At 37.6% G+C, this 12,230-nt stretch overlaps 1 protein-coding gene across 11 annotated transcripts in view; it reads left to right on the forward strand.

Annotated features, from left to right (window-relative positions):
* Positions 1–12,230, forward strand: part of MPDZ (multiple PDZ domain crumbs cell polarity complex component) — a 172,476-nt gene that overhangs the window by 122,817 nt on the left and 37,429 nt on the right. For all 11 annotated transcript variants that reach the window (XM_036854695.1, XM_036854698.1, XM_036854699.1 and 8 more), the window contains 2 exons: positions 2,235–2,327; positions 9,387–9,564. In XM_036854695.1, the coding sequence (XP_036710590.1) occupies positions 2,235–2,327; positions 9,387–9,564 (271 nt within the window). The remainder of the gene's footprint in view (positions 1–2,234; positions 2,328–9,386; positions 9,565–12,230) is intronic.

The raw sequence follows: 12,230 nt of genomic DNA on the forward strand, positions 1-12,230 counted from the left end.
ACACAGGAGGAATCTGCACCGGAGAGGTTAAGTTACTTGCCCAAGTTTCATAGCTAATAAGTGGCAGAGTCAAGGTTAGATGCATGCAGTCAGGCTCCATGTTCTTAACCACTGGATCCAAAAAAGAAGAACTGCACGAGCCCAGTATAAAAATATGGGGCAGCATAGCATGGAGGTTGAGAGTTCAGGTTTTGTAATAAGGTGGCCTCAATTCAAGTCTCACCTCTGCTCCTTCACTGTGTGACTTCGTGCCAATTTCTGGCACCTTAATGCACATGAAAGAGAGTTAGTTATTACAGTCGACAGAAATTTCGTTGATATTCAATAGCAAACACGAGTGCAAAATTCATTCTTGGCTGAGTGAGTGCTGGGGAGAAGAACCGGTCCATTCTGCTCTTTGGAGCACATGACCCAAGGCCCGTAAACCCCAGCCTAAGATGGATAAAGAACAATCAGCACATTTACAGGAGCATATCTGGGTTGGTGAAATGATTCGAGATTGGAGAATCATTTGAAGGGAATGGGGTTTTTGTATCAGAAGACTCAGGATATTCATCATCTTATAGCTCAAAAGGCAGGAGCGTGTGATGTAATGTGTGTGCTTGTGTCTGAGCAGCTCCCCCAGCTTGGGCTTTAGGGGTAAAGACTGAATATTTTAGGTACTCTTTCAAAGTTCTCATTCCTGTCTATGTTCCTTACCTGCTTTTCCTATCATATTCTCTCCAGTGGTGTTTCCAGAGGGTTAGGCCTTTTATCTGCCTCGCATCTTACGGATTGAGCTTCACTCAGACTAGTTCCCAGTCAGCTTCTTAACATTGTTTTGAAAATCCTTCTTTGGATCCGTTCTCAACCATCGTGTCCCGCTGTCGGGCTTAGGCTCTGGGGACCCCAGCCTCATTCAGAGTCTCCTTCCTCAGTTTACACAGAAGGGGAATTCAGTCACACAACCGATGGGTAGGAACCACAGGCAGGTGGATTTCCTTTTAACAGATGAAAAACAAAAATCTAACATTCAGGTCAGAGAAAGAATGAGACGTTCAGGGAGACCCTGGACAAATTGTTTGGCAGAAATGTTGGGAAACACATTCAAACACAGTCTGATTATTGGATTAGCTGACTTCTGATCTCAAAGTCTGAAGATGATATAATTTGACAGAATTATATCTGCTCGGATATACTACTGTGTATCACTAAGGTGTATTTTCATGTTCATGCTGAGTAGAATCAAATTCAGTATTCCTGTCAGGGGAGAATGGATATAATCTGAACGTATACTGTCTTGAGATTTTTTCAATTTCTATAAAAATCAACTGCAAACATTTATTGAATTAGAGTTTTTAAAGCCTTCTCTATTTTCAAAAGAACATGTGGGCATATTTCTTTAGAAATCCATTTTTTACTAACAGCGTAAGGCCACACCATAATTGATTTAACCATTCTCTATGGCTCTTACAATGCCATTTATTGATGCAAAGTGTTCCTTTGGGAAAACAAAATGTTTCTTGACAAGGTTATTATTTTACGGTTTTATTTATAGTCAGTTAACACATTGGACACATTTTGCTGTATGCCTGGCATTTGGCAAAATCTGAATTCCTACAGAAATTGAAAACTGACCTTGAACACAGGCGTACTGTAAATTGCTTCCTGTAAGGAGAATTCTGTGTCTGGCTCCTTTGGATGGGCTGAGCCGGACCATAAGCATTTTCCATCTGTCTTCAAAAGTTGAAGGGAAAGCATTGGTCCATGCTGAGGAAGCAGAGATGCTACATTCCTGGTGTACTTGATGATAAGCTCTTTCAGGCCAGGGATCGATCAGGGCTTTGCAAGCTTATAACCCACATGGTGCTTCTACTTTCTTGCGCACGGTAAGCATTTAAGAAATAACTTGTTGAATAGTTCTCTTTAAAATTCTGGCATTTTCCCTTTATTTTCATGCCTTTCCTTTCTTCGTCCATGTTTTGTTAGGAAAGAGACAGACTAGACAAGATTCTTTGTGTTCTGCTATATCTCCAGACTCAGTTATAGTAATGTATGGCTTTTATTTTATGTAAAATAAAATACAGGTTTTATTTTTCCCCTTAATGTAAATTATTATCTACTTATTAGTTAAGTATGGTGAAAATATAATGCAGTTCTGCATTTTTAGCCAAACCAACAATAAAGTACATATAAGATAACCTTGCATGGCTTTACTAGGATTTGGGAGTACTCACTGTGTAACTCTTTAACAGAGACATTCCAGAGCTACCAGAGCGAGAAGAAGGAGAGGGGGAAGAAAGTGAACTTCAAAATGCAACATATAGCAGTTGGAATCAATCCAGGCGGTAAGAACTATTTCTGTCTTCCACCTACTTGGTGTTTAAAAATAGGGAGGGGCGGTTTCAAGTACTGGATTGCAACTTGCTACTGTGACTTTGAGCAAGTTGTTTAATATCCCTTACCCTCCATTTCTTCATGGGCACAGTGGAGAAGATAATTTGTATCACACAGGGTTAAAACTAACATGTATTTGAGGATCTGACACATAGTAGGGACTAAATAACCTAGAGAAAATTATGCATAGGTAGTTGGAATATTTTTTGTAGAGTTGATCTTAGGTAAACCACCAAATGTTAACTTGAAATTTTTCTAGCATTTGTAGAAACGAGATATTCAAGCATATATATTCAAAATGTGTGTGTAAGCATCTTATCATAGGCTGCAGTTATTCTAAAACATGCTCTTTCTAGAACGAATCTCATATATAATAGAAAAGATGACTTCCCTAAATCTGCTCAGATAATACTACTGTGTATTACTATGGTGTATTTTCATGTTCATGCTGAGTAGAATCAAATTCAGTCTAATAGGAAATTTTTGAATCCTGATTATGGACCCAGATGAGAGGCAGGTGATTTTGTGAAAAACAGGGAAGTGTAAGGCATAAATACTGCCTTTAAAGAAGCTATTATGCATTTGGGGAGGCAAGATATAGAGACACACAAAGTAATTAAAGAAAAATGTAAGGTATTTTGCATTAAGTGTAAAATATAAGTAATCGTTGGGTACTTTCTCTAAACAGATCTAAAAGTGACCATCACAAAGGTGCCTTTTACATAGTAAATACTTAATATTTATTCTACAATGAATAAATAAAATTCTCGAGAGAGAAAAATTTCTACTCTGCAGATGTGTAGTACAGTTTGATGAGTTTCCTTGCTTACAAATGAGCTTGAGGCTACAGCCATCACATGTAAACATTCTCTAGGTCAAATCCTGTTCAAAGTATAGGAAACCTTTTATGTTGCTTTCACGAAAGACAGTAAGCATTTTCAGCCATCTAAAATGACTTTTTGATTTGAATTTTTTAAAAACTGTTTAGACTGCTTAGAGAAATTAAGGTCTTTCTACATTATTACCCACATTGACAATATAAGTGGTAGACCTGTGGCAGAAAAAATATTATAAGATACTAAGTTCCTTGTTTATTTGAAGAAAGAGGCAGAAGTAAGTTAGATAGAATTATAAATATTAGATGAAATTATATATCTATCTATATATATGTATATATACACACAGTAGAATGTTACTACTCAGCCATAAAAATAATGAAATTCTGCCATTTACAGCAACATGGATGGACCTAGAGAATATTATGCCTAGTGAAATAAATCAGATAGAGAAAGACAAATACTGTATTACATCACTTATATGTGGGATCTAAAAAATAAAACAAACAAATGTATATGCAAAACAGAAACAGACTAACAGATATAGAAAACAAACTAGTGGTTACCAAAGGGGAGAGAGAAGGCTGCAGGGACAAATTAGGGGTAAGAGATTAAGAGATATAAACTACTATGTATAAAATAGATAAGCAACAAGGATGTACTGTATAGCACAGGGAATTATAGCCATTATCTTGTAATAACTTTTTTTTTTTAATAAGTTTATTTATTCATTTTTGGCTGCATTGGGTCTTTGTTGCTGTGCATGGGCTTTCTCCAGTTGTGGCGAGCAGGGGCTACTCTTTTTTTTTTTTAAATTAATTAATTTATTTATTTTTGGCTGTGTTGGGTCTTCGTTTCTGTGCGGGGGCTTTCTCTAGTTGCGGCGAGTGGGGGCCACTCTTCATCGCGGGACGCGGGCCTCTCACCATCGCGGCCTCTCTTGTTGCGGAGCACAAGCTCCAGACGCACAGGCTCAGTAGTTGTGGCTCACGGGCCCAGTTGCTCCGCGGCATGTGGGATCCTCCCAGACCAGGGCTCGAACCCGTGTCCCCTGCATCGGCAGGCAGATTCTCAACCACTGCGCCACCAGGGAAGCCCTGTAATAACTTTTAATGGAGAATAATCTGTAAAGATACTGAATCACTATGCTGTACCCCTGACATTAATATATGTTAAATCAACTGTACTTCACTTAAGAAACATTTTTGAAATAATAATTAAATTTTTAATTTAAAAATAAAAATAAATAGTAGAACCTGTTAAATTTGGGGGAGAATTCAATATCATAATGCATGTAAAGTCCTTAGTACAGTGCCCAGTACAGAGTGAGCACTCAGTCAGTGTCGATCTTTTCAGCATCTTCATCATCGTTACTCATAACAAAGAAAATAAAGTGTTGAACACAGGAATCATTATGAAATTTTCTTATGAGAAGGGTATAACTTATGGACCAGAAGATTTTTATACTTTTATCCTCGATTTTAGCCTTCACATCAGCCTAAGAGGTGTCTCTAAAGGCAGTAACTAATTTACAGAGAGGATATGTCTGGAGCTTCCATAAATCTTAAAGAAGATACTCTGCCCTCCCTAACCTACATAGAAGCACTAAGGTATTTTGGGGGGAGAGTTCATAGAAATTCATGAGGAAGCTTACCAAAATAGCCAGAGCTTTTAGTAAATGAGGAACAAGTGTTATGAATATGCTTTACAACATTGGAAACCTGCTAGGACATTTTTTCATGCAGTCAAGAAAAATTTACTTTGTGTGGAAATAGAGAATACTTTTTAGCAAAGCGTAAATTTTAAGATTGTAAATGATCTGTGTTACACTTTTGTGTGATTTTCATGTACAGGATTGTATCATACTGTATGTATCATTTTCCAGCTTACTTACTCTTCTCTCAAACCAATGTCTTGGAGATCTGTCATGTTGATACTTAAATATCTAATTCATTCAGTTTGTTGCAGTGCATTTCAGTATATGAATATACCACAGTTTATTCTCATTGATATTTGAGTAGTTAACAGTTAATTATTATTATAATAATTCTGTGCAGTAAATATATCTTATTTTCTTATATGTATGGATGAGAATTTATCTAGGTGTATATCCCAAAGTGGAATTGCTGGCTCATAGATTGAACTGTATTACTTACTAGAAGTTGTCAAATTGCTTTTTAAATTCACTATACCAATTTTTACTTTTATTTCCAATATATATGAGTTTCCTTTTCCCCACATCCTTGTTACCACATCGTATGATCATTTAAAAACTGTTTTTGTCAACCTGATGGGTAGAAAATGGTAAGTTATCTTAGTAAACAATGTATAGGCATAACAGGATTGAGGTGCTGGGGTACACATTTGCTCATTTGTCGTATGAATTGAATATTATACCTTGTTGACATTACTTCAGTAATCATAATTATAATCATCATAATAAGAGTAATCAGAGATTTATTGATTGCTTAGTATGTCGCAAAGCTTTGTTTTGCACGTTACATGTATTCCTGAATGTAATCCTCACAGGAGCTCTCTGATGTCGAGCCTCTTGTTGGCTCCGTTTCCCAGCTGAGGAAAGTAAAAGAGAGACTAAAGAAGTTGCAGAGGGTCACACAGTTGTTAAGGAGTGGAAGAGCAGGACTTGAGCCCAGGAGCTCTTGCTTCTAAGTTCAAGCAGCCTGGCCTCAGAGCTCTGTCTTACCTTTGCTTTTCTGAATTTCACTCTTTTTTAAACCTGTGTTCTCCAGAAAGGCTGCCGTTTTTCTGTAAAACCAGCTCTGCACATGTTCTGTAAAATTTTTCTTTTATAGGTCTCTTTTTTCTTTTCTTTCCACGGAATGTTTACCATGTTCTGCTCTGTGAATCCTGAGTCTGGTTCCTCAGCGCTGGGGTCCTTTTGGCACCTCTGTCTTTGGTTATCTGCTCTGATGTTTTGAGGAGTTACAGCCTTTCCTCTAAGGAGTGGATCTGAAAGCACTTTGCTGTCTGTGCCACATCCTGAGGAAGCACAAGGCGCTGGTACCCAAAGGCTGTTTAACCTCTCTGTGCCTCTTCCCTTTGTAAACTGGGGTTGACAAGAGTATCCTCCTCATAGGAGTGATTTGAGAATTAAATCAAAGTGTGTGGAACTCACTTAGAGAACAACGCTGAGCACATGATAAGCCTTTAATAAGTGTTTGCTGCTGCTGCACTTTTTCATATTCAGGGAATCATAAGAACCACTCTCTAGTTTACAGCAACCACAAAGAGCCCTAGGAGACATTTTCTTTCATTCTTTCTTTTATTTATTTTTTTTACATTTTTAAAAGAAGAGCGAGGAAGCCCCATCTATGTATTTTGGATTCTTAAATATGAAACACAATGGCTAACCCTGCTGACTTTAGTACTTTGCCCTTTTACCTTAGGAAATGGAACAAGTTGGTTCTTGTCTTTCCCAGAATTCCTAGAATGAAAGAAAATGATGAATAGGATTTTAACTAGTTTAAGCTCTTCTCACAGATTTGTTAAGATCAGGAATCATGGTGAGATCCTTTTAGACTAAACAGTAGATCTCTAGGATCTTAGATTTCTAATAAAGGAAAAAGTGCTGACCCAAGAACATGTGGGTTTCATCACCTACCTCATGTGACCAGTTGCCTGCCCTCTCACGCCACCTGTGGTGCTCTTTTATCCCAGTCTTTTCTCACTGTGACCTCCCTCATTGCACAGGAGTCCTACCTCCATCCTTCCGTTTCCTCTGGGAGCACCTCAAATGTCAAGTTTGAGAGCATGCTGGACCATGCTTTCTTCATTTATCTGATGTCCAGTGTCAGCTGACTCCCTTCCTGCAGCTGGGAGTAGACTGCACAGTCTCATTACCTATCTCAGAGCTTTCTACTCAGTGTCTCTGTTTGCTTCCAGTCACCTGAGCTGCTCCTTCATCTTGGCCCAACACCTCGCTGCAAATCACCTTATTCTTATATCCCGCCTTTTCAAAAGACATGTATTTTCAATTCATCCATAGCTCTGACAGCTATTTGCAGTTATCAGATAAGAGTTCATGTGGTTATTATGTGGGTAGAGGAAGTACATTCAGGACACAGGCAGTAGCAAGCGCCATGGCCCCAAGGCGGGAGAGCATGTCTGATGAACCTAAGGAACAGCAAGATGATGTTGTAGCTGGGTGGGAGAGAGGAAAGTGGAGAGCTGTGAGGGATGCATTTAGAAGGTGGTGATGGGATCAGATCACGGAGGATCTCGGTAGCGCTGCTAACAAGAACTGCTCTTCTTGCGCTGACTGTTAGTTTCTAGGTCTGTGTTGGCAAGACAGACTTCTACAGAGGTAGGCTTCTGATACAGTGCATGCAGAAATGTTCTCTCTCTTGATTGGGTTGCTAAGCTTAGACGGTACCATCTGTTTGAGGGTAGCTGAATTTTTTGATGTCTGCAGTATTAGAGCTTCTGGAAAATGGTCCTTTTACATTCATCGGTGCCCCAGCCTGGAGTATGAGTCCAATATTAACTTGTAACAAATCCGCTTCAGAAATACATTAGTATTTATCAGACCCTATAAAACACATAATTGGAAGAGTATTTAAAATGATCTTGTTTTACTACTGGTAAAACCTTAATAAATTGAGCAAATAATATTTGCAAAAATTAACATACATAACATTTTATTCCTTTGAATTTAAAAAAATGTGTTTACTATTATCATTTTTGAATCATTTTTTAGTGTGTTAGGTCAGTGGCATTAAGTGTGTTCACACTGCTCTGTGACCATCCACCATCCACCTCCGGAACTTTCTTCGTCTTGCAAAATTGAAACTCTGTACCCATTAAATAGTAACTCCATCCCCCACCCCATGCATCTTCTAGCAACTACCATTCTATGTTATGTCTCTATGGATTTAACTACTCTAGGTACATCATATAAGTGGAATCGTATAGGATTTGTCCTTTATTTCACTTAGGTAGCTTATTTCATTTAGCATAATGTTCTCAAAGTTGATCTATGTCCTAGCATGTGTCAGAATTTCCTTCCTTTTTAAGGCTGAATAATGTTACTTTGTATTTATATACTGTTTTGTTTATTCATTCATCTGTCCATGGACACTTGGGTTGCTTCCACCTTTCGGCTGTTGTGAATAATATTTCTATGAACATGGCTGTAAACGTATGTTTTCAAGACCTTGCTTTGAATTCTTTTGGGTATATACCCAGGAATGGAATTGCTGTATCATATGGTAATTCTGTTTTTAATTTTTTGAGGAACTTCCATACTTTTTTCCATAGCAGCTGCAACATTTCACATCACTACCAACAGTGTACAAGTGTTCTAATTTCTCCATAATTTCTACAATTTTTCCCTGCCAACGCTTATTTTCTGGGTTTCTTTTTTTTTTTATTTTTTGATAGTAGCCATCCTACTGAGTGTGAGGTGGTATTTCATAGTAGTTTTTTTTTTTAATTAATTAATTAATTAATTTATTTATTTATTTATTTTTGGCTGTGTTGGGTCTTTGTTTCTGTGCGAGGGCTTTCTCTAGTTGCAGCGAGCGGGGGCCACTCTTCATCGCGGTGCGCGGGCCTCTCACTATCGCGGCCTCTCTTGTTGCGGAGCACAGGCTCCAGACACGCAGGCTCAGCAATTGTGGCTCACGGGCCTAGTTGCTCCGTGGCATGTGGGATCCTCCCAGACCAGGGCTCGAACCCGTGTCCCCTGCATTAGCAGGCAGACTCTCAACCACTGCGCCACCAGGGAAGCCCTTCATAGTAGTTTTGATTTACCTAATGTTAGTGATGTTGAGCATCTTTTCATGTGCTTATGGGACATTTGTATATCATCCCTAGAGAAATACCTAGTCAAGTCCTTTGCCCAATTTTTGATCTGTTTGTTTTCTTTTGTTGTTGAGTTTTAGGGGTTCTCTAGATATTCTGGATGTTCATCCCTTATTAGATATGTGGTTTGCAAATATTTTTCCCATTTTGTGGGTTGCCATTTTACTCTTTTGGTAGTACTTTTTGATGAACAAAAGCTTTTACCTTTATTGAAGTCCGGTTTGTCTGTTTTTGCATTTGTTGCCTATGCCTTTGGCGTCATAGCCAAGAAATCATTGCCAAACCCAATATGATGAGGCTTTCCCCCTATACTTTCTTATGAGAGTTTAAAATTTCATTTATTTTTTATAGGGTTGAACTCTGGCGAGAACCAAGCAAATCCTTGGGCATCAGCATTGTTGGTGGACGAGGGATGGGGAGTCGTCTAAGCAACGGTGAAGTGATGAGGGGCATTTTCATCAAACATGTTCTTGAAGATAGTCCAGCTGGCAAAAACGGAACCTTGAAACCTGGAGATAGAATAGTAGAGGTACCCTCCAGTGAGCTTTCTGTGCTAAAATTATTCACCTGGGCCATCCTCTTTACCAAGGGAGTCATCATCTTTACACTGACCCAACATTAGAGTAAAATGTGTTTGCTGTTAAAGCATTTCTTTCTTATTTGTTTGTTTTCGTCCATAATTTTTCTCTTCAGTATATGATGACAGATTATATATCTCGATGTAGAGATGGGTGTTTGGGGGTATAATCAACTGTTTAAAAAAACATTGGCACTAAGATAAAATACTTAAGTTCGGTTTAAAGAACACAGCAAATTTCTTGGGGAAATCATTGAATCGTTTAAAAGTATACATACACACACAGAATGTGTACATCATAATTAATCCCTTAAATGAGATTTTATTTCGAGAAATACTTAAATGTTGTTGGATGAGATTTTTTAAAGTGAGTCTTTCTGGTAAAGCTTTTATGTTAAGATCCTGATTGCCTTTTATATAAATGTCTCCCCCACCACCCCTGCCAATCCAAACGTGGCGTTTCCTCCATCTCAGTGCTGTGCCCATTCCCCATTCATCAATAAGGGCTCTGTGTGTGTGTGTGTGTGTGTGTGTGTGTGTGTGTGTGTGTGTGCACGTGTGAGTTGGTACGTACACACATGTGTGTATGCATGTATGAGTACTGCGTTATGTGTGAGAGAGAAGTGTTTGGTCAAACTGTACCTAATCCCTTAATTCGAAGCTAAGTTTAATATTTTAAATGAACTCTTCTCTCATGAGTCACTCATCATTTACTCAACAAATATTCCTGGAGAAGCTGTTGCATTCCAGGTGCTGTAATAGGCTCTGGGGATCCCACAGTAAATAAAACACTGTGCCTGCCTGTCAAGTGGGACAGACTTGACAAGTGATCAAGTCACTTCAGAGCAGTGTGATGAATTATTTGATCAGCATAAGCATAGTTTTAGTTTAGGTTAGAGGAAGGAGTAGCTGACCCAGGTTTGCTGAGTTGTCAGGATTTAGAGAGAAGACTAAAAGAGACAACTTCCAAATAGAAACCGATCACTTTGTTATTATAACAACCATTATTTTTACTTTGTACAAGTGATTGTCTCTCATTTTTGAAATCCATATAACTTAGACACTAAAATGCCTTAATTGTGTAGAAGAAGGTTATACATATCAGTCACAACTTTGAAATGAACATTTTGGGCATTGATCTATTTATTCCTTTATTGATTGTCTCTGAGAGTTGAAGAAGGAAGAAGATTGAGACTTGAGAGAAAGCAAGGGCCATGTCTGGTGTTTTGTTTTTTTTTTTCTTCTGACCATTTATAAGGAAGAATGATGGGCTTTTTTTTCTCTCTTCCTGCATCTTTACTTTTCATTAGATGATACCTTAGCCCCCTGTTAAAGGATTCTTTTTTAGTTATAGTACTACATAAAATTTCTAATTTAAGATTATCACAAGGCAGTTTATTTTATAGGTACTTCACTATTGAATACCTTTGACCTAAGTAGAAAAAAGTAAGAAATGTTTATAAATTATTTCAAGAAAAGATTAATCATAGTTTGCACCAAAATGTTTGTTTCAGTGTATTAAGAGAGTTAAAACATCCCTTTCAAATTGAAAAGAAAGGATTTTTGCCTGTGGTAAAATACTGCTAAGCAACAGTTTGTTGAATGTTGTTACGTGCAGGGGCTTTTTTCTGTAAATAAGAAGCCTTAGGCCTCTTTAATCCTGGGGATTCTAGAACATGTCTCTGCTAAGAGTTTCTGAAAATGTATGTAAATTAGAGACCTGAGAAGTATTCCATTCTAAGTATAGAGTTCTTTGGACTTGAGCAAAGATATTTAATGTCCTGTTAAATTTTCCCACTAATGAAATATATAGTAAACATAAATACTTTTATTTTACAAAAAGTTAGAAGCCATTTTTAATATGCACTGAAAGAAATGTTGTTATTTCATCTAAGTATCAACATGAGGGAAGTTTTCAATTAAATATAGTACATAATTCTTTTAAAGGTGATAATGTTCTATGCAGAGATCTAATAATTTTCTTTTTCAGAATTATGTCTACTCTGATTTTTCTATTTTGTTGTATATACCATTCTCTGGTAATTGGAAATGATAAAATTATACCAGTGTCCTATAGTTTTCTGGCAGGATTAGCATTTGGCCTTTCAAACTATTTTCCTTCCTATTCGTATAGTGCATAAGCTGAGCTGATCATCACCCAGGCAAGCCATGGTCAATAAAAAGTTACAAAATAACTTTCACTTTCAAGCTATTTATATAAGAATTACTAACAGATAAGCACAATTTCTTGGCTTCCAGCTCCTACCACGTCTACTGCAAAGATTCTTTTGCCAAACTAACCTTGCCATAACCTGATTTTCTGAACATCAGAATTTTGTTTTTAACTTCAAGCTTCCCTGTACAGAGAGAAATACACAAAGCCTCACACACCCACTTCCCAAACCACTCTGTAATGAATTGGAAGAAAATTTGTACAGTGACTTTCATGATGAAAACAGTGCTGCTAGGCAGTTCCCTTATATTATTTCTTTAATGATGCTGATTTATTAATTGAAAGGAACAACTGGGCAATGTAAGGGAAGCAGAAGCAGAGCCTTCATTCTAATTGATTATTATTTCAGTTGATTATTGGAGACAGAAATCTGTGTCCAAAACAA

This window comes from Balaenoptera musculus, chromosome 6 (genome assembly GCF_009873245.2).
Source record: "Balaenoptera musculus isolate JJ_BM4_2016_0621 chromosome 6, mBalMus1.pri.v3, whole genome shotgun sequence".
NCBI lineage: Eukaryota > Metazoa > Chordata > Mammalia > Artiodactyla > Balaenopteridae > Balaenoptera > Balaenoptera musculus.